At 46.9% G+C, this 23,530-nt stretch overlaps 2 protein-coding genes across 7 annotated transcripts in view; both read left to right on the top strand.

The window, feature by feature from the left end:
• AGO2 (argonaute RISC catalytic component 2) overlaps positions 1-23,530 on the top strand; it is a 141,318-nt gene that overhangs the window by 43,601 nt on the left and 74,187 nt on the right. For 4 of the 6 annotated variants that reach the window (XM_050940745.1, XM_050940744.1, XM_050940746.1 and 1 more), the window contains exons 2-3: positions 326-521; positions 8,054-8,174. In XM_050940745.1, coding sequence (XP_050796702.1) covers positions 326-521; positions 8,054-8,174 — 317 coding nt within the window. Of the gene's footprint in view, positions 1-6; positions 112-325; positions 522-1,016; positions 1,081-8,053; positions 8,175-23,530 lie in introns of those variants that run through there. The other 2 variants (XM_050940747.1, XM_050940749.1) reach the window with 2 other exon arrangements.
• Positions 1-23,530, top strand: part of LOC127045315 (uncharacterized) — a 127,180-nt gene that overhangs the window by 75,274 nt on the left and 28,376 nt on the right. The window lies entirely within an intron of this gene.

The following is a 23,530-nucleotide window of genomic DNA, read 5'->3' as shown; positions in this document are numbered from 1 at the left end:
GCTGCGTTAACTCACCTATAAAAGGACAGAATGCTAACCTACCTCCTGTGGCCTTCCTCAGTAAAAAGAGTTGGGAAGTATACGGAGTAGTTAACATCAATTAGGGAACAGGTGAGTCAGGGTCTGATGGCTTCTGGCCCAGGACATAGGTTTTCATCTGTTAAATCAATATTTTAAAAAAAAGCAAGGAGTGAAGACTAGGTTTAAAAATGCATTTATAAAATAGTATAGAAGCTTACGTGTGTTACTCTTCTCATTGCATGTACCTAATGTGGACAATTTTTGTGGTGTTATTTTACTTTGTGCTTTTTTTTCTCTCTTTCAGTGCTTGCACCTCCTCCACCATTGCCACCACCAATACAGGGATATGCCTTTAAACCTCCTCCTCGACCAGATTTTGGTACTTCTGGAAGAACCATCAAACTACAGGCCAACTTCTTTGAAATGGACATTCCTAAAATTGATATCTACCATTATGAATTGGATATAAAGCCAGAGAAATGCCCTAGAAGAGTTAACCGGTAATATCATTATGCTTTGCATTCCCCCAGTTTTATTTGTTTTTCCTCCATTTACACTTTTAAAAAGAGGAACTTATAGAAGCTAGGGTCCTGTACAAGCTTTCACATAGGGCACTTGGGGACATGGATATCCTTGTTGTTTATCAGATTTGTTAATATCTTCCCATTTGAATATGTCCTGCTTTGGTGATATCCATCAGCAAGCATTATTTCTGTTAGTTTGGTTTCTCCAAGTCTTCCTATACCAACCTAGAAATCCCACCTGACTTTTGTGGTGGTTATAGCTTACTTTGAGTGAAGTTTTCAGCTTTTGATCAAAAATTACTGGTGGCATAGGCAGGCACAACTCCATTAGCTTGAGTGGAGTTACGCCAGTGAATTTGACCATTGTTGTTAACTGCTTAGTTCATAACTAAGTGGCGTCAGCTAGCAAGCCCCTTAAAAGGGGAGGTCATATTACCAACAACTTGTTTTCCTGTCTTCACCTACTGACAGGGGGAAGTAAACCCATTTGTCTGTGCTGGTATAAGAGGACTTTGGAGAAACTAAATTATAACAGGTAAGAAATTACCCTCTTTCATCATCTTCTGTATTAATAGAAGATATGCAAATGAATACCGATAGCAAGGCTAAAAAGGTATGGATCAATTTTGCAAATTATTGATGGCCAGGGAAGCAAGAGAAATAGTATTTTTCAATTCACCTATTACAAGTAATGTAGTGCAGTCTCTTTATTGTGAAAGTGCAACTTACAAATGTAGAATTTTTTTTAACCTAACTGCACTCTTAGACATGCATGGAACACAAGTAGCTGTTCTATACTTCACCCTCCTGCTCTGTTTGATTATTTTTAAATGTAATATTTTAAAAACATTTAAAAATTGGATTTAACTTAAAAACAAACAATGGGCTAAGATCATCACTGTAGTAATTCCATTGAGCCAATTTCTCTTCTTCCACCAGTGCAACTCTCCAATTTCTAATTGGAGGTTTGTTTAACAATTATGAAGTCTCATTAACTGACATAATGAGGACCATGTCAATGCAGATCAGAGCAAATCATGTTCACAATAGGTAGTTGCTTACCAGTATAAAGTTGAATATATATAATTGTTTGCCCAGATTGGCCGTAACTCGTCAGTAGCCATCATGATATGGTGATGAAGGCCATTGTAAGAACCTGGATGAAGAAATGCCATTTACTAGAAATGATCCTATTTGCGCTTTTCATAATTCTACGCTGTATCTGTTTTCCTAAGGCAGTGTGGGAAGAAAAAAATTGATTTACAAACCTAGTGAAGTCTGAATTTTTTACTTCAAACTCAAACAGAAATTTGCTTACAGTTAATATTGCTAAACCCCAAATCCCATGAACGCCATTGCGAAAGATGATTGGAAGATGAAGTTGGAGAAATTCATAAGGCATAAAATTGTAATAGACGTTTTGGAGCATGAGCTTTCGTGGGTGAATACCCACTTCATCAGATGCATGTAGTGGAAATTTCCAGGGGCAGGAATATATATGCAGGCAAGCTAGAGATAATGAGGTTAGTTCAATCAGGGAGGATGAGGCCTTGTTCTAGCAGTTGAGGTGTGAAAACCAAGGGAGGAGAAACTGGTTTTGTAGTTGGCAAGCCATTCCCAGTCTTTGTTTAATCCTGAGCTGATGGTGTCAAATTTGCAGATGAACTGAAGCTCAGCAGTTTCTCTTTGAAGTCTGGTCCTGAAGTTTTTTTGCTGCAGGATGGCCACCTTAAGGTCTGCTATAGTGTGGCCAGGGAGGTTGAAGTGTTCTCCTACAGGTTTTTGTATATTGCCATTCCTAATATCTGATTTGTGTCCGTTTATCCATTTCTGTAGCGACTGTCCAGTTTGGCCGATGTACATAGCAGAGGGGCATTGCTGGCATATGATGGCGTATATTACACTGGTGGACCTATACCCATGAAAGCTCATGCTCCAAAACATCTGTTCGTCTATAAGGTGCCACAGGATTCTTTGCTGCTTTTACAGATCCAGACTAACACGGCTACCCGTCTGATACTTGACACCATGCAAGGCACTGCATTTAGCCGTATGGAGTGGAAATCCATCAACCTCATGAAGAAACTTGCAGAAATACGGACAGATATCATCTTCCTTTCCAAATGCAAACGGATGGATATCATACCAAATGGACTAAAGGTAAAAAATCCACTGCTATCTACATACTACACAGACCACAGTGAGAGATTATGCCATACTCTGTCAAAGAAACTGAGGAACCACCTGATCAGCATCCTATACAGCAAACAGGAAAACATCAAAAAAGAGCTCTCCAACCTGAAGACTCTCATTAATAACCAAACTTCCATACAAACGGATTTCACTAAAATAAGACAGGAGATCTACGTTACTTATTTCACCTCTCTACAAAGAAAAAAGGACTGTAAGCTGTCTAAACTCCTACCTGTCGCATGGGGCCACAACCATGGTACCCCCAACCCACCCAGCAATATCGTCAATCTATCCAACTACACACTCAGCCCAGAAGAAAAGTCTGTCCTATCTCGGGGACTCTCTTTCTGCCCTGCCACCCCCACCAACATGATACGGTTCTGCGGCGATCTGGAAGCCTACTTTCGCCGTCTCCGACTCAAAGAATACTTTCAGGACAACACTGAACAGCGCACTGATACACAGGTACCCTCCCGCCAACAGCACAAGAAGAAGAACTCCACATGGACTCCTCCTGAGGGTCGAAATGACAGTCTGGACCTATACATTGAGTGCTTCCGCCGACGTGCACAGGCAGAAATTGTGGAAAAACAACATCACTTGCTTCATAATCTAAGTCGTACAGAATGCAATGTCATCCACAGCCTCAGAAACCACCCTGACATTATCATCAAAGAGGCTTATAAAGGAGGTGCTGTTGTCGTCATGAACAGGTCTGAGTACCAGAAGGAGGCCGCCAGACAACTCTCCAACACCAAATTCTACAGGCCACTTCCTTCACATCCCACTGAGGAATACACTAAGAAACTGCAACATCTACTCAGGACACTTCCTGCACTAACACCAGAACAAATCAACATACCCCTAGAGCCCCGACCAGGGTTATTCTATCTACTACCCAAGATCCACAAACCCGGAAATCCTGGATGCCCCATCATCTCGGGCATTGACACTCTCACTGAAGGACTGTCTGGATATGTGGACTCTCTACTCAGACCCTATGCTATCAGCACTCCCAGCTATCTCCGTGACACCACTGATTTCCTGAGGAAACTAAAATGCATTGGTGACCTTTCAGAAAACACTATCCTGGCCACCATGGACGTAGAGGCTCTCTACACGAACATCCCACACACAGATGGAATACAAGCTGTCAGGAACAGTATCCCTGATGATGCCACAGCACAACTGGCTGCTGAGCTCTGTGCCTTTATCCTCACACACAACTATTTCAAATTTGATGACAATATATATCTCCAGATCAGTGGCACCGCTATGGGCACCCGCATGGCCCCACAATATGCCAATATTTTTATGGCTGACCTGGAACAACGCTTCCTCGGCTCTCGTCCACTCCCCTTCTCTGCCTACGCTACATTGATGACATCTTCATCATCTGGACCCATGGGAAGGAGACTCTCTCTGGAAAAATTCCACCACGATTTCAACAGCTTCCACCCCACCATCAATCTCAGCCTGGACCAATCTACACGGGAGGTCCACTTCCTAGACACCACGGTGCAAATAAGTGATGGTCACATTAACACCACCCTATGTCGAAAACCTACCGACCGCTATGCCTACCTTCATGCCTCCAGCTTCCATCCCAGACACATCACACAATCTATTGTCTACAGCCAAGCACTGAGGTACAGTCGCATCTGCTCTAACCCCTCAGACAGAGACCAACACCTACAAAATCTCCACCAAGCATTCTCAAAACTACAATACCCGCACGAGGAAATAAGGAAACAGATCAACAGAGCCAGACGTGTACCCAGAAGCCTTCTACTGCAGGACAAACCCAAGAAAGAAACCAACAGGACTCCACTGGCCATCACATACAGTCCCCAGCTAAAACCCGTCCAATGCATCATCAGAGATCTACAACCCATCCTGGACAACGATCCCACACTTTCACAGGCCTTGGGTGGCAGACCAGTCCTTGCCCGCAGGCAGCCTGCCAACCTGAAACATATTCTCACCAGTACCTGCACACTGCACCATAGTAACTCCCACTCAGGAATCAATCCATGCAACAAACCTCGATGCCAACTCTGCCCACATATCTACACCAGCGACACCATCACAGGACCTAACCAGATCAGCCACACCATCACCGGTTCATTCACCTGTACGTCCACCAATGTAATATATGCCAGCAATGCCCCTCCGCTATGTACATCTGCCAAACTGGACAGTCGCTACGGAAAAGGATAAACGGACACAAATCAGATATTAGAAATGGCAATATACAAAAACGTGTAGGAGAACACTTCAACCTCCCTGGCCACACTATAGCAGACCTTAAGGTGGCCATCCTGCAGCAAAAAAACTTCAGGACCAGACTTCAAAGAGAAACTGCTGAGCTTCAGTTCATCTGCAAATTTGACACCATCAGCTCAGGATTAAACAAAGACTGGGAATGGCTTGCCAACTACAAAACCAGTTTCTCCTCCCTTGGTTTTCACACCTCAACTGCTAGAACAAGGCCTCATCCTCCCTGATTGAACTAACCTCATTATCTCTAGCTTGCCTGCGTATATATTCCTGCCCCTGGAAATTTCCACTACATGCATCTGATGAAGTGGGTATTCACCCATGAAAGCTCATGCTCCAAAACGTCTTTTAGTCTATAAGGTGCCACAGGATTCTTTGCTGCTTTTACAGATCCAGACTAACACGGCTACCCCTCTGAAAATTGTAATAGTGAGTGTTATTAACCATCACTAGTAATATAGTGGATTCTCTGTTGAAGTATTTACATCTAAGAAGATCTTTTGGATGAGATGAGAGGAATCTATGTGGTTATCTCTCTAAAACAATATGTTATAGCTCACTTCGAAGTTACAGGCTTGAAGCTGAAATTACTGAGTGCGGTTTTATTGGCTATGTTATGGAGGTCAGACTTGATGATAAAAATGGTCCCTTCTTGCCTTAAAAAATCTGAATTTATGAAATATCAAGGAAATCACCAATTAAGGCAATATTCATTCTTCACACTGCTTAAACACGCTCAGATTTCTGTCTTAGGGTTTTGTACTGGCACACACACCTCTAGCCTGATATAAGTCGACCCGATATAACATGTGTTTGCATATAGCGCAATAACCCTGGGGCTCTGGCAGCAGGGCTCGGGTGGCGCTTTAAAGGGCCCAGGGCTCCGGCTGGTGCGGGGAGCCCCAGACCCTGTAAATCACCACTGGAACCCTTCCACTGCTACCTCGGGGCTCCGGCGGCGCTTTAAAGGGCTCAGAGCTCCGGCTGCTGTGGGGAGCCCCTGGCCCTTTTAAATCACTGTCAGAGCCCTTCTGTCGCTACCCCGGGGATCTGGCAGTGGGACTCGGGTGACAATTTAAAGGGCCCGGGGATCCCTGCAGCCAGAACCCCAGGCTCTTTAAATCATTGCTGGAGCCCTGCCGCTGCTACCCTGATGTAATGGGGTTTCACCTATAATGTGATAGGGATTTTTGGCTCCCGAGGACCATGTTATATTGGGGTAGAGGCGTACCACTCTGGTATTTACCTCCCATGTTAACTGGATTTTCAAGATGAAGTGCCTCATGGATTTCAGATTAAATGCAGTTATAGCCTCAGTGATGTCCTTCACGAGATTTAAACCCAGATATTTGGCGTCTGAGAATAGAACAATTACAATAGACTACAAACTCATTTGCATATCTAACATATAACCAGCTACAATACACATTTCAGATTATTCTGCATCATATTCTAATGCACAGCCTATAATTCCAGTCACACTTTAATTTGTAGTTTTAATAGTTATATGTACTGGTAAACGCTGTTGTTGTTGTTACATGAAAAAGTACGAGCTCACCTACTCCTGAGGGCATTCTGTGCCAAAAATTAAAAATTCTGCACACAATATTTTAAAATTCTGCAAATTTTATATATCAAATAAATGTGGAGGCTCCAGCATGATATTGAGGAGCACAGGCCACTGACTGCACAGAGGTGGGAGATCACTGTGCAGCTTCCCCCGGAACACGGACTCCAGCAGTGATGCTGTACCCAACCCTGACACAGTTCAAGGTCCAGGCTTGCCCCAGAAACACCCCAGAGCCATGCCCCTCTGTGCCAAGTGCACCAGGTGTGGGCAGGCAGATTCAGCAAGGCAGGATCCAAATGTAGAGGGGCTTAGTGTGGGGGGATCCGGGTGTGGATTGAGAAGGTTCTGTGTGGGGCAGTCTGGGTATGTGTGGGATCTGGATGCATAGGGGCTTGTTGGGGGGGAGGAGGGGGTTCTGAGTGCAGTGGTAATGGGACTCTGCAGGGGGGTCCAGGTGAAAGTGGTTGTGGCTCATCGGGGGGTGTGTGTGTGGCGGGCAGGCTCAGCAGAATGGTCTGGGCATGAGGGGGTCTGGATGCACGGGGGTTAGGTGGATGGGAAACCAGCTCCCTGTACAGTGATCTCTCCCCCTGTAGCTGAGGAGCAATCGGTGTGGGGATGGAGGGAGAGTTCGTAGAGCTTCCTACAGCTGTGGGAGAAATCTGGGGGTGGGTCTGATACAGCCCCAGATGCCGTGCAGGGGAAGAGGAAGTCCCATCCTCCCCAGCCCAGCCGGGACTAGCACAGGGTAGGAGCCACCAGCTGGGTCTTCCTCAGCCCTGTCGTCTGCCCCACACCTGCCCTGGGCACCCAAAACTTACTGCTGAGGAGGGTTGCACGACTGCTGTTGTGACTTCCCTTTGCTTCCCCATCAGAAAGTTATTTTTCTGCGGGGAAACAAAGAAATCTGAGGGGGACATAAATTCAGCGCATGTGCAGTGGTGCAGAATTCCCCCAGGAGTAGAGGTGAGAGTCAAGATTGATATTTGAGTGTGATGCAGAGGAATTTAATGTATGCATTGTGTACAGGCCCAAATCGTTTGATCATCTATCCCTGTCCTAAATTCCTCCTTTCCCTGTGCTGTCAAGCTGCCTAGCCCATCAGACCTGTTCTGCAGATGGAAGCCATGGAGAAGAGCAGCTTATATTATGTACGTGTTCTAGCTGCATAGAATAAACTGTAGGTAAAACACTGGGGCTATAAACTTTCCAATGAGAAACCAGGATCAAATTTAGTAGTCCCAAGAAATGGAAACAGTTGGTTCTATGAAATTTTCTTTACATAAAATCAACTGCCATTGTCTCCTCAGATAATTAAATGAATCTGATCTTTCATGCTGCGCTGTTGATAACCCTTCATGTAATAGCCAGTATTTTTGTTTCCTCTTGATTACATAAGCATATTGGGGTTCTTTTGGTACTCTGTTCAAATTATATGATAACTTAATTTTCTTTGTATTTTCAGAGAAATAGTTGAGCATATGGTCCAGCACTTTAAAACACAGATCTTTGGGGATCGTAAACCAGTATTTGATGGAAGAAAAAACCTATATACAGCTATGCCACTTCCTATTGGGAGGGATAAAGTAAGTTTTAAAAATAAGTTTCTAGCCAGAGTTTGTAATGTAATGGCATCTCACACTGTGACTTCAAGCCTTTCACGCACCAAATGATTTTATACTTAGAGTAAATCTCTAGACAAAGACCAGCCTTATTAGGGCATTCTGACGCAAATTCCAGATAAAATAACTCTCACTTTGTCTGTGGTCTGAGTTCATATTATAATACTTGTCCATTTAGAATGCAGGCTCTTCAGGGTAGGGACGATCTTATTATTAATGACTTGCATTATGGTAGTGCTCAGAGGCTCCAACTAATATTAGGGCTTTGTTGTGCTAGACACTGTACAAATTCTTAGTGAGAGACCCTGAAGAGGTTGCTTACAGTTTAAATAGACAAGATAGACAAAGGGTGAGAAGGGAAACTTAGGTTTGACGAGATGAAGTGAGTTGCTCAAGGTCAGACAGCAGATCAGTGGCAGAGTTAGGAATAGAACTTGAGGCTTCCTGAGCATCAGTCCAGTCTTCTATACACTAAACCACACTGCCTCTTACAATGTGTTTGAACAGTACCTAGCTCAACCAGACCTCTAGTCATTACCATTATACAAATGCCTATTTTATGGTATCAAATCAGTGTGCTGCAGAAAAGATTGTATTGTGCCCCTGTCTTATCGAACAGTTGTTACATAACCACAAACTAATATCTAAGAAAACTATGAATTGAGGATTTAAGATTCTCAGAGACCAAAAGACTCTTACCAAATTCTTTGCTTAAATTTTGTATCTGTTTACTTCTTAGAAGATATCTTCTGTGTTCCTACCGAATTTAACTCAATCAAGAATTTCTAATCTAAAGTATTTCTGGCAAATGTAGTTCTAATTTCTAAAGATGTCTTCATGGGTTTGGCAAGTCCTACTGAAGCCTATACTGCAAAAGTTAATTTGCAACAGCAGTATTGCCCAACTTGTATATTTTCTAGTGTCCATTCTATGACAAATAGAAATATTTTAAACTATGCATTTAACCAGAAAAACAAATAGAAAATACCACTCACGTCTGGTGGATAAGCTAATGCTGGTGTTGAATCTCTGAGTTCCTTACTTTTTGTTTTACTGTAACCTCAGTATTGAATTAACCTAGATATTTTGCATTTAGTTTAGTTTTTTTTTAATTTTTTTTATTTTTTTAGAGAAATTGCTTGTGCTTACTGATAGCATTTAAATGGTCTTAATTACATTTTATATCTTGAGTAAGCTCTTCAGAGTAGGGACTTGTTTGAGAAAGGGAGCTCTACTCTTGATGCTTTCAATTCAAAAGTCCGTCTGTATTAAATGATATGTGGAGGGAATTAAGTGTGGCAACAATTTCTCAGCAGGAAACATATTTATCTCTCATCTAGACTTTCCATTCCTATGGGTTTCCTTCTGTTCAACTGTACAGGAGTTGAGGTCAGACCTAGCATTCTGGGTAGAGATGATATTTCTCTCAAAATGGGGAAAGCCTCAATTGCAGCTGCCAAAGGAAGACACAATTGGCAGATTCTCAGAATTCTTGCTCTACCTTTCCCCAGAGCACACGTTTTGGAACAACTGACTCAAATTCCTGCACTCAAACTTTGGTTTTAGTTAAAAACTAAGCATGAAAAATGCCTCAAAAGCTGTGAGAATGAAAATGGGGGGTATAGTGTTAATAGTTTTGAAACTTTAATTCCAGTGTTTGCTTCAAAGTGAATACTGCAATTAGAATTTGGAAGAAGTATCCAGGTGTGAGGGGTGTACCTGGCCCTTTGTGGCACCCTATTGGAGGCCCAGCAGTCCTACTATATCCTTTCCCCCAGGAAGGAGCAGCAAAAGTGGGTCCTCCAGGCCTGCCTATAAAGGCTGCACAGAAGCATAAAATCAGAGCCCTGTAGGCTGAGATAAAAGGTGAATGTCCCTCGTAACAATAGAGCTCTACCCCACAGCTAATTTAAAAGTTTTGTTAGATAACAGAGGGAGTTATTGCTGTAAATCAAACAGCTGGAGTTAGTTATCTTCAGCAACTGATAGTTAAGGCTACAATTTTCTCATGGACATTTTTAGTAAAAGTCACAGACAGGACATGGCTTCCGTCATTTTTTGTTAATTGCCAGTGACCTGTCTGTGACTTTTACTAAAAATGACCATGACAAAATGGGGAGGGAGGAGAGTCGAGCACCCTGCCCTGCTATGGCTGCAAGCTGTGGCTCCTGCCCCGTGGCTGGGAGGGATCCCTGCCTGTGGCGTGTGGGGAGCTGCGGGGAATTTCCCGCTGACTGGGGAGCTTTGGGAGATTTCCCCCCCAGGTAGTGGAGCTGTGGGGGTTCCTCTACTGCTTGCAGCGGCTAGTGAGCTACAGGGGCATTCCCCCCGCCCCGCCCCTGGTGTCTGGGGAATTGATGGGTATTCTCTACGGCCCCTGGGGAGATCTGGGGGTCCCCAGCACTTGCGGACTGGGGAGGTCCTGCAGATTCCCTCAATGACAGCAAGAGCTAAGGATTCCCTCCTCACCTGCAGCAGCTGGGGAGCTGCCAGGTATCCCCCACCTCCCATGGTGGCTGGGGAGCTGCCAGAGGATTGTTGTCCTGTTGTCGCCCCCTGCTTTCCCCGTAGCGGCTGGGGAGCTGCTGGGGATCCCCCGCTGGCAGCTGCTGGGGTATTTCCCCACCCCCATGACGTCTGGGGAGCTGCCGGGGGATTCACCCCTCCAGTCCCCCCCCAACACACACACACACACCCACAGTCATTAGCAGATACAATTATAACACCTATAAGGCTAGCGGAAGTTCACTGAGCTTTTGCCTTCAGACCCTCGTGCGGAGCTGCCGGGGGATTCTTTCTGATAGTTTACAAAGGGCTAATGGCAGAATGTTTTAATCTCATGCAGAGTGTGTGTGTGTTCTGAGCAAAGTTGTTTTATGTATATAATTGACTCACAATTAGACAAAAACCTTAAATTAACTCTTCCCTTCTTCCCAACAAAGACCAAACTGTGGACCAAGCCAGAATTTAGGGACTTCTCTCTTTAATGTTTCTCCTAACATATGTAAAACTTCGTCTATAATAGAAAAATTGCACGGGGGTAAATAAGTTGATTTGATTACCTTGGAAAAAAATCTCTAACATAAGCAAACGTAAGCCAGTTTAAATTATGCTTAAACAGATTTAGTTTGGGGTAAGTTAGCACATTAAACTAAATGATCCAAGTTCCGTTGAAACCTGTTGGTGTATATATTAAGTGTTTGCTTCAGGATAATTAAATTGTGTTTGTACGTGCATGCGTTCATTCGACACATCAGTATACATGCACACCAGGCTCCTGAGTCAGGAAATCCTCCAAAGAAGTGTCCATTGGCCCGCACCAGCTCTCCTTGGGCTCGTGACCAAGAATATAAGAGGTAGTGTGTGTCAACGCCTCTCTAGTTCCTTTTTACAGCCACGTGGCCTAAGTCAGAATCATGTCTTGCTTTGCTCTGTTCTTCGAGCGCTTGTTCATGTCAATTTCAATCAGGTATGCGCACACCATGTGCGCAATAGCGGGAATATTTTTCCCTTAGCAGTATCTATAGGGTCACCCTGGAGTTGCACCTTCATGGCGCCCAATACTGGGCCCTGCCCTGCCCCCGCCTTGGTTCGTTCTTACCACCTGTGATGGCTAGCTGGAACTCCCTACCGCTCTTGCCTCGACGAGCACATGCTTTGCAGTATCTCTCTTTGCATACATAGTTGGATTTAGCAATAGAGTAGTTTATGGTCAGTGTAGATAGATTTCTTATAAGTTTCCTTTGGAGAGGACTTTACCTGTGATGTCTTTACTCAGCACTGGGTATGCCTCAGTTCCCAGGCTTTAAACTGTGCTCAGACTCCGGCAGGTTTATGCCAAGAAGTGACCTGCCCTCGCTGTGCCTTAAATGCCTTGGAGAGGGGCATCTCAGAGACTGCTGTAAAATCTGTAAGAGTTTTTGCCCCAGAACCCTTAAGGACAGAGAGTAGTGCCTCTGAATCTTACTTATGGAGGCAGCACTTCAGGGCCCAGTTGGAGTCCACCACGCTGGATCCAGCCTCAAGCACCGCATCCTTGGTGCACAGCACGCTGGCACCGTCAATGTATGAACCGGAGCCAAGGAAGGACTCAGTTAGAGACCCTTGGCACCGCCCCAGCTCAGCCCACAGGCACGCATTGGTGAGGCACCACTCTCACTCTCTGGTGCCCCGTAAAAAGAAAAAGGTGGACAGTGGGCGCTCCCCATCTAGGTCTAAGGACCATTTTAACCAGCAAGCCCCCATTGGGCCCTCCTTTGGCTGGGATCCTGTCGACTCCTGCCCCAGGAGGAGTCAAATCAAGTCAGGGTGGCAGTGGACCTGTTGGTACTCATGGTGCCACCCTCCCTTAGGAGAGAGAGGTCACCGGCACCGATCTTAGGCCTAGTACATTCTGTAGGTAAGCCAGCGATGATGTCTTCCATGAGGCCACCCCATTGCATTGGCCTGCAGCACTGGGGGTCTCTGCAGAAGAGCTGCTCCAGTCCCCAAGTTGGCACCGTTTCCCGGCACTAACAGGTTCCGCTCCTCCCTGGTCATCACAGTCAGAGACCTCAGAGTTGGAAGTGGAGTCCTCGTGCTCTAGAAGGAGCAGAAGATCCTGCTCCTGTCGTGATCGATATCCCTACCCAGTTCCCCAGCAGGGCCAGTGGCAAGCTCTTCAGTGGCCCTTCTGGACACCCTGGGCCTATCGTGAAAGCCAGAATTCCAGATTGGCATTGGCAGCCTCACTCTCAGGTGCACTGACAGCAGCGCCAGCTGCTGCGCTGTCCTCGGCAGTGTTCCCGGCTGCCATCCTGGCACCATTGCTCCTTGCCTTGTGGGACTCCTGTGGGGGGCCGAGAGCAGTGAACAGACCCTAGTACCAGCCACCTTCTCATCCTCCTCATCATCAGATGAGTTGGTGGCGGGTACCTCGACTACTCCGGCCTTAAAGGACTGTAGGGATCCTTCAGCAGCTGCTGAGACGGGTGGCCCAGAACCTGAATATCAAAACGGAAGAAGTGGTGGAGGAAGCCAACCAAATGGTCGATATTCTCTCCCCTCCCAGGCCATCCCATATCGTGCTGCTGCTGATCAAAATGATTGGTAATGCCACCAAGACTCTGCGGCAAACCCCGTCCTCGCTGCCGCCGACCGCCAGAAGATACGAGTGGAGGTACTTCCTTCCCTCGCGTAGGTATGAACACTTGTACACTCACCCCCAGCCAGACTCCCTGATAGTGACGCTGTTAACGAGAGTGAGCGACAGAGCTTCCAGGGGCCCTCTCCCAAGAACCATGAGGCCAAGAAATTGGACTTTTTGCGGAGGAAAATATACTCAAATGGGGGGCTGCAGCTCTGTATCACTAACCGTCATGTGGTGGGTAGCAAATACAATTATAACACCTGTGAGGCTATGCAAAAGTTCACTGAGCTTCTGCCTTTGAACTCCACCAAGGCTGCCTACCTACCAAATGGAAGAGATTTCAATCTGGATGGCGCATTATCATTCATCCCTGACATTCAGCGCTATACTGCTTATATTGGACTGCCTCCTTCATCTCAAACTGCAGGGGCTCTCCGATACGGGTCGTCAGTAAGGGTTAACTTGGCCGCCATTTCAGCCTTCCATCCAGGTGCAGAGGGACAATCTGTCTTAGCCACCCTATGGTCAGTCATTTTCTAAAAGGTCTCGACAGGCTATATCCACAGGTCAGGCAGCCGATTCCAACTTGGAACCTTAACTTGATCGTTTCCAAACTGATGGGCCCTCCCTTTGAACCACTGGCGACATGTTCCCTGCTCTAGTTCTCATACAAGGTAGCGTTTCTGGTAGTGATAACCTCAGCCAAGAGGGTGTCTGAGCTCAAGGCTTTGACATCAGAGCCCCCTTACCCTGTGGACAAGTTTCATCTCAGGCCTTCCCCAGCTTTCCTCCTGAAGGTTGTCCCCCATTTGCACATCAACCAGGACCTCTTCCTCCCAGTGTTCTATCCTAAGCCGCACTCAAGCAGCAGGGAGCAGAGGCTTCACTCTTTGGATGTCTGCAGAGCACTAGCCTTTTACATCGAGAGAACAAAACGGTTTCAAAAGTCCATCCAATTATTCATGGCTGTGGCGGACATAATGAAGGGTCTTCCGGACTCTTCTCAGCAGATTTCATCATGGATCATGTCCTGCATAAGTGAGTGCTATAACCTGCAGGATTTGCTGCCCCTGCAATTACTGCATGCTCCACCAGGGCACAGGCCTCTTCAGCGGTGTTCCTGGCACAGATTCCTACCCAGGAAATTTGCAGTACAGCGACATGGTTCTCCGTACACACTTTCACCGGACACTATGCAATCACCCAACAGGCCTAAGACGACACAGCCTTTGGTAGAGCGGTGCTCCAAATTGTGAATAATTCCGACCCCGCTTCTAGAACTTGGTTTTGAGAGTCACCTGATTGGAATTGACATGAACAAGCACTCGAAGAAGAAAAAACGCTTATTCAATCTTCTCGTAACAGTTGTTCTTCGAGGTGTGGTGTTCATGTCCGTTCCAATACCCTCCCTCCTACCCCTCTGTTGGAGTAGCCGGCAGGAAGGAACTGAGGAGGGGTTGTGTCAGCAGGATCTTATATTGGACACCATGAAGGCGCAACTCCAGGGGGTGTCCAGGCCAACCCTAAGAATACTGCTAAGGGAAAAATTTTCTGGCTGCCGTGCATGCAGCGCGTGTACACCTGATTGGAACGGACATGAACAACACATCTTGAGGAACAGTTATGAGAAGGTGAATAACCGTTTTTTGTATAACCTGTAAAGAGAAAATATTTATACGTAGTCAATCTTAGCTTAGTAGTTAAAGTTTTTAGCTGGCATAAAGTATTTTATTTCCCCTGGTTCGGGAGCCCCTCTCCGGCTCCAGAATAATGCCAAGAGTCCTGGGATTCAAAAATATCATCATCTGCCCTTGCACCTTCTCCATCTGTGATGAACATCAATATGCACCTCGCTCAGACAATATGGGCATCATCTTTACAAAGTGTACAATCTGTTGCTCCTTCCCACCCAGAAGTCAAGACGCCTGGGTGATTCACCTGTGAAAGCATTTAATGATGAAAGCTATGAGGCTTTCTCTGATTCGGGCCAGGGAGACTCCCCTTTCCCTCTCATACATTGGCCTCAACTGACCAGCAGTGCCCCTCCAAGCACATTCCTTGGGGCGGAACCCTCAACATCTAAGCCCAAGGATTCTTCTTGTAGGGCTTCCTATGAGATGACATGTATTTTCACATTATTATAATCCTGTCCACAGACAATTCCTCCGATTCATCATGGGAACCAATCACTACCAATACAGAGTACTACCATTTAGATTCTCTCCAGCCCCCCAAGTATTCTCCAAATTCTCGCAGTAGTGGCTGCCTACCTACACAAACAGGGCGTTGTCATATTACCATACTAGGATGACTGTCTCCTCAAGGCCCCATCTGAACCTGACGCCTTTCATGCCATATGACTGACAATGGACCTCTTTTTGGGCCTTGGCCTTCACATAAACCTAGAAAAATCAACACTGTTTCCAGTGCAACACCTGAAGTTTTTCAGGGCACAGTTGGATGCCATACAAGCCAGAGCTTTCCTACCTCCTCACAGATTTGTAGCAATAGTCGATCTCATATCCACGGTGAGGACCTGTCCCCAGATCTCAGCCAGGACATGTCTCCTGCCACTTGGCCACATGGCAGCAGCCACTTTCATGGTAAAGTATACACGGTTGCACATGCGCTGCCTTCAGGCATGGCTACGTACAGTTTATGTACCTCATAGACACAGCCGTTACAAGCTACTATCCATGCCTATCAACGTCAAGAACTCACTGCTCTGATGGACAGAACCAAAAACCTCTATGTTGGGGTCCTTTTCCTTCAACCAGCACTGTCTATGATATTAACAACCGACACCTCGTTAATCAGTTGAGGAGCGCACCTTCAGACCCATACAGTGCAGGGCAGATGGTCCGTAATTGAATCCACTCTGTGCGTCAATCTCCTAGACCTCCAGATGGCTGTAACGCCTGCCAATATTTTCTATCATTGATCAGACATCGCACTGTAAGAATTATGATGGACAATATCGCCTGCATGTTCTACATCAACAGGTAAGGTGGAGCGAGATCCCACTCTCTATGCATGGAAGCACTGAAATTAGGGAACTGGTGTAGCCAACACGACCTCAGTATCTGCTGCATACTTCCCTGGACACCAGAACACTATAGCAGACTCATTGAGCAGGAGATTCTCCCATGATCGTGAGTGGGAGCTGAACATACAAGCCCTACACCATGTATTCAGCTGCTGTGAATCCCCATGATAGATCTTTGCCTTTGCCCAATGTCCTCAATTCTGCTTGAGAGCAGACCTAGATGAGTATCTCCTCACATGTGATGCCCCCCTACTCTATGCCTTCCCTCCCTTTCCCCTTCTGTTCAGAGTACTCCACAAGATCCAAGGGGACCAAGCCTAAGTCATCCTTTATAGCTCCAACATGGCCACAACAGAGCTGATATACTTACCTTATTCGCATGGCGGGTATGTCCTCCGATCAGTCTGCAACTGACTTTGCATCTCTCACAGGATGCGGGTCGAATCCTCCATCCCAATCCACAGCTACTCCATCTGAAGGCATGCTTTCGGAATTCAGAAATAACCTATTCAGAGGCAATAAAAGAGGTACTCTTGAATAGCAGATGTTACACTACTTGACCTGCTTACCTCCAAAAATGGACAAAATTCCACTCCCGGTCCACCATCAATCATGTCAATGCAATGAACATCCCCTTACCGCTCATCCTAGGTTATGTTTTACATCTTAAAGGATTGGAATTATCCACCATCTCCATTCATGTACACTTAGCCACCATCATGGCCTTTCACCCTGATATGGACATCTGCTCTGTTTTCACCCACCCATTCATGAAAAGATTCCTGAAAACCCTCCAAAATCTTTACCCTCACATACGGGATCCCACTCCAGCTTGGGACCCCACTTCCTTACTAGACTGCCATTGGCTCGAATGGCCATGTGCTCTTGTATTCATTCATCTGTGAGCCACAGAGAAAGCAACTTCCCTGGAATCGTACACTGAATCATTGGTAGAGTTTGCATCAGAAGTCGTTAGTTCCTGTCTCCAGCTACCATTCTCTAACACTTGATATACTACTACCTTCCATTATTACTCCAAAGGGAATTCTGCACGAAAACATTTAAAATTCTGTGCCAAAAAAATAAAAATTACTGACACAATATTTTAAAATTATGAAAATTTTATTTGTCAATAAATACATGAGTCTTCAGCATGGCAGTGGGGAGTACAGGCCACTGACTGCATTGAGGTGGGAGATCACCCTGAAGCCCCCTCTTCCCCTGGTACAAGGACTCGGCAGTGAGGCTGCACCTGACCCTGATACAGTGCAAGGGCTGGGCCTGCCCTGGAAACACCCCAGGGCTCTGCACCAGGTATACCAGGTGTGGGTAGGCAGGCTCAGCCCAGCAGGAACCTGGTGTGGAAGGGCTTGGTGTGGGGTGACAGGCTTCTGTGTGGGGCAATCTGGGTGTGGGCAGCTCAGAGGGAGATTTGGATGAACAGAGGTTCATGGGGGGGAAGGTTCCATGTTCAAGGGCAATAGGACTCTGCAGGGGATCCAGGTGAAGGTGGTTGGGGCTGGAGGGGGTGCTGGAGGAGTAGGGCTTGATGGGGTGGGGTCCAGGTGCAGGCTGTTGGGGATCACTGGGGTAGGGGCCTGGGGGTGGGGGGCTCATTGGAGGAATCCAGGTTGTAGGGGGGGGTAGGGCTTGTCAGGGTGATGGTTGGATGTGGCAGCTTACTGGGGGGAGCCCCAGCTGCTGCCGTCGAGTGGCTGCCACATGCTGAGCTCCTGCTTCCCCCTGCAATTCCCTATCCTCTTTTCTTCTCCAACCCCTTCCCCTCACTCCCACATTCCCCTTCTCCCACCCTATTCCACATTCCCCTTCCTTCCCCACTGCCTCTTCCCCCCCCACTCCCCCTTCTACCCCTTCACTCCCCACATCCTCCTTACCCAGCCCCACCATGAGCACTCACTGTTGCACAGAATAGAAAATAGGAAGGCTCCCAGTACACAGAAGGGGACCATGACTGGCACTAGGATCCAGGAGGCAGCATTTAGCTGCAGAGTCAGCAGAGCTGAGACACAGCCTCCTTCAGCTGGGCTCTTGCAGAATGAAGGCGGGGGCGATGGCATGTAACCCTGTGTTCCCCCCCCAGGCCTCGCCTCTGTTTGGAGGGGGGCAGTCCCCCCAAAAAACTGCACCCATGGTCACTCCCGCCTCTCCCTCTCTTCTGTGCGGCTTCCCTTTGCTTCCCTGAATTTTTTTTTTTAAGGGAAACACAGGAATTCTGGGGGGAAGAAAGGGGGCGTTTTCTGCGGGCGTGCAGTCATGCAGAATTCACCTAGGAGTACATTATAGAGGTTAATACTCTGGACTGGGTTTCAGAAGAACAAGGTTCAGTTCCCAGTTCTCCCATTGGCTTTCTGTATAACCTTGAGCAACTCGCATAATATTCCTGTGTTCCTCAGGTCACTACCTGTATAATGGGTGTAATTGCACTTCGACTGTGGTGATGGATCAGTAGAGAGACAGTACTGGCCAAGACTAAACTTTTTTCTTTTTAACAATTAATCCCTGGTGCGATTCCAGTGAAGTCAGTGGGGTTATACCAGGGATGAATTTGGCCCTCCATATTTCACTTATTCCTGTTAGTATAACATATGGAAAAAGTCTCACTGAAAAATCTTATTTCATCATATTTTGCTTATTCTGTCAAACTACAACATGTAAATAAAGATCTTTAAAAATGTTTATCATTTTGGATAATGTGTGTTGTTCATTACCAAATGTAAATTGTGATTTGCAGCACTTACTTTAAAAGTTTATAAGAGCTTCTTACAGCCAGGGATTATGGGATGCTCCTTGGACCAAGTGCATTTTTATAAAGAACTCTGTAAAACATAAAACCTTTTGTTACATCTGATTCGGACAAAACCCTCTGAAGAAAATAACCTGAGTACATTGGATTTAAAACCCTACATATTTTAGGGACAAGTGTGCTTGGATCTTTTTCAAATAGGTCTGGATTCAGTAGTAAAAACTTTGAGCCAAATCTGGTGTAAATCAGCAACTCATTGCACCTGTGCTTGCTTATATCAGGTCTGAGTTTGGCTTCTATTCATCTATCACATCCTCTCTTACAAGGCTTACATTTAATAATAGTATTTTAAAATAGCTGTTTCTGTACATGTTAGGATTTTTGGGTTCATGTTTTTTTAATAATATACAGAACGAATCAAATACGTGACCTAAAGAAATAAAGGCTGTAAGGTAGCTACCTAAATTAGGCTGTCTCACAGAATAGGCTAAGCAAGAGTTCACTTCGTGGTTACTGAAATACAAACACTTGAATCACATGTCTTTTTATTTCCATCAAGGATGCAAAGTTACTGCAATACAAGTAGTCAAGTTTGTAAAAGATAAAGAACCAATCACAGATGAATGGCTTTGTAAATTAAAACCTGATGAAAAGAAATGGACATAACAAGTCTTCTACTGAAATAATACTTTAAAAAATAATCATGGTCAGATAAGTTATGTTTATCATTTTCATTGTTTCTGGTATCCATTAAGTGAAGGTTATAATAAAAGGGTGAAAAAAGTATGAAAATATACAATTAGGGTCAGCTAGTCAACACTGGGAGTATGCTACACTGCAAATTAAACACCCATAGCTGCCCACTGTCAGCTGACTCGAGCTTGCAGGATTCAGGGTGCAGGGCTGTTTAAGTTTGGTGTAGATGTTTGGGCCTGCACTGGAACCCATGTTCTGGGATCTTTACCACTTGGCTCCAAAAGCCCGGGGGTCGAGCCCAAGTCCAAACACCTGCACTGCAATTGAACAGCCCTGTAGCTGAGCCCTGTGAGTCTGAGTCAGCTAATGTGGGCCAGCTGCAGGTGTTTAATTTTCTGTGTAGACATACCCTAACTTTCTTCCCCATATGATCTTTTAGCCTTTGTACTTTGCATGTAAGGAGACATATTGATGGAAGTTTAGAGATTGGGGTAAACCTCATAAACTCGCAGCCTATGGCTGTTGGAAACCTAAATCTTTGTGCGTATTTTATCAGTAGAGAATTACCAGTCTGGGCTTGAATCACACTGATGACCTAGAGACGAAAGGCTCCATTTCCTATTGTCCACTTCTGAGTAATACAATTCATTCCACAAGCCAAATTATCTAATGTATAATGCTATGCTGGGAGGAGTGCAGAGGCAGAAAATAGTGTTGTTTAAAATTGCCTATGATACATTCCCAACTGATGATTGACTAGGGCACTGTCCAGTAAGAATTACTGACATTTCTGCTTTATTTTTACTTACAGTTTTTTTACTGAAACAAGCTAATCATCACAACTAATATATGCAACCATCTGGTTCTATCACTGTTAACCTTATCTTCTTTTTGCCATCCCTTCCAGTTGTCTGTTACATCCACTTGATGCCTTTTGTTTATGTTGAAATTGTAAGCTCCTTCTAATGTTTTTTTTGTTTAGCATCCAGCAGAGTGGGGGTCTGAACTTGATTGGGACTTCTTGGAGCAATTAAAATGTAAAGCATAATTTCAAAAAACCCTAATTATAGTTATTAAGGTTAAGAACCTCTCTCTCATCAGGTGTATCTTTGCAATGTAAAATAAAGAACAATCCTGACTCTTAGTTGGGGGATCGGAGGAGGGGAGTGTGTGTGTGTGTGTGTGTGTTTGTGTGTGAGAAAACATCCTCACATTCCTTTTTTTAAAGTTGACCTGAATGTGGCAGTCACTAAACAAGAAGTCCAAAATTAATAATATGTGAAAGAAATATCCTTGTTTCCTCTTTGTACATATTAATAGCCCTAGCACTCAAGTTGGCTTTATTCTTCACTGATTTACCAGTCTTATTAAGAATAATGTTCTGGAAGACAGTTTCTGAATTTTTTTTCACGTCTTTTAAAATGGATTAGCAGTGACAATATAAGCAGTACATTGGAAGGTAAGTCTGAATGAATAGTTCTTCTTCGAGTGATTGCTCATATCCATTCCAGGTAGGTGTGCGTGCCGCGTGTGCATGTTTGCCGGAAACTTTTTTACCCTAGCAGCTCCAGTGGGCCGGCAGGTCGCCCCCTAGAGTGGCGCCACTATGGCACTTGATATATACCCCTGCCGGCCCGCCCGCTCCTCAGTTCCTTCTTACCACCCTGTCGGTTGCTGGAACTGTGGAGTGCGGCTTGCTGTCTTCCACGTACCTAGCTCTCTTGTACACTGTTCATAGTCGTAGTTGTAAATAGTTTTATAGACAGTTTAAAGTAGTATATTAGTTAGTTGTTTGTTGTATATAGTTGTATAACTTGTTCGCAGGTGGGCCGTTGCCCTTCCCGGCGCCCGGCACCGGGCTCGTGACTGGTTCGCTGGGCTTCAAGCAGTGCTCGGCATGCAAGAAACCGATGCCGACTAGCGATCCCCACGACGTGTGCCTCAAGTGCCTAGGGGAATCGCACATCATTGAGAAGTGTTGTATATGCAAGGCCTTTAAGCCTCGCACAAAGAAGGAGAGGGATCAAAGACTCCGCGCTCTCCTAATGGAAGCGGCACTGACTCCAGTACCGGCGGCGCAACCGGCCACTTCTACTCCGGCACCGGACCACGCCGGCACCGGCAAGACTCCCCGGCACCGTCCGTCCCCGGCACCGGGAGCAGATCCAAGACCCTTGACGTCTGCAACACCATCTAGGCAGGCTCGAGTGGAATGCCCAGCACCTACCTTGGCCGCGGCACCGCCTGCAGGGCTGCTGTCGACTCCGGGTCCGGAAGGTCCGTCGAGTCCAGCCCTTCCTAGCTCCCCCTTGAGATCAGGGGTCGAGCTGTTAGTCCCATCTACACCGGAAACCTTTGCCTCGGCACGGGACTTGATAGCGCTCACGGAGCCATCGCAGCCTCAAACCACGGCACCCCCAGGACGGGTAGCCTCCAGAGGCAAACCGATGCTGAGAGCGCTGTCTCCGGAGTCCAGGCACCGATCGCCCCGGAGACGTGAACGCTCGCGCTCGGGGCGCCGCTCGCAGTCCCGGCACCGTTCTCCTCGGTGGTACCGGTCGCACTCGCGGCGCCGATCAGCATCTGCACGGTCCCGGTCTGGCTCCTCTTACCACCGGCACCGAGACTCTAGGAGCCGTTCACCTCGGCGTTCAGCTCCTCGGTCGACCTCCTGGCACCGAGCCGGTGGTAGGTCCCGATCCCGGTCGACCTCCCGGCACCGCGTCGGTGGCAGGTCCCGGTCCCCACTGCCATCCCGGCACCGCGCTGAACGAAGATCGCGGTCCCGCTCTCGGCACCGACCTCGAGGCAGATCCCGATCCGGATCCCGGCACCAACTACCACGCCGTTCCCGGTCCTGATCCCGGCACCGGTACGGCTCGCGGTACCGATCCTCGACACCTAGCAGATCGTCGGCATCGGCATATAGAGAGGTCTATCAAACTGGCTCAGCGCCTCTGTGGCCTTCAAGGGAACCATCCGTGTCCTCTCAGGCAGAGAGCGCCTATACGCTGGGCCAGGACAGACACTCGGCCCTGTTTCAGGACCCTCCACCTCAGGAATGAGGGCCTCAACAGTGGGGGTTTTGGACCCCATGGGCGTACCACGAAGCCCAGGGTCCGCAACATTTCACTCCCCGCCCTGCGGCGGAACGCAGGCCACCGGAGGCAACGGTGTCTAGACCCCCTCCCTCCCTGGAAGCAGAAGATAGGTCCAGCCACCAGGACCCAGAGCTCCCTCCAGTGACGGAGGTGCAGCTCCAGACAGAACCCCCCGTGGACGCTCTGTTGCCAGGGGTTTCCTCGTCGTCTTCCCCTGATGAGGCAGTGGCGGGTACCTCGTCCTCCAGCCCTCCCCCTCTAGATCTTAGGGCACACCAGGACCTCCTCCGACGCGTGGCACAAAACCTGGACATTCAAGCAGAGGAGGTCTCTGAAATCGAGGACCCTGTGGTGAGCATCCTCTCCGCCGATGCGCCCACCAGAGTGGCCCTGCCTTTCATCAAGACTGTTCAGGCCAACGCCGCTACTATCTGGCAGTCACCGGCCTCCATTCCTCCGACCGCTCGAGGAGTGGAAAGGAAGTACATGGCCCCCTCGAAGGGCTATGAATACCTGCACGTTCACCCGACACCCTGCTCCCTTGTGGTCCAGTCGGTGAACGACAGGGAGCGCCATGGTCAAGAG

This window comes from Gopherus flavomarginatus, chromosome 2 (genome assembly GCF_025201925.1).
Source record: "Gopherus flavomarginatus isolate rGopFla2 chromosome 2, rGopFla2.mat.asm, whole genome shotgun sequence".
NCBI classification, from domain to species: domain Eukaryota; kingdom Metazoa; phylum Chordata; order Testudines; family Testudinidae; genus Gopherus; species Gopherus flavomarginatus.
Note: the sequence above shows the minus strand (reverse complement) of the source record. Positions and strands in the feature narration are given on the sequence as shown.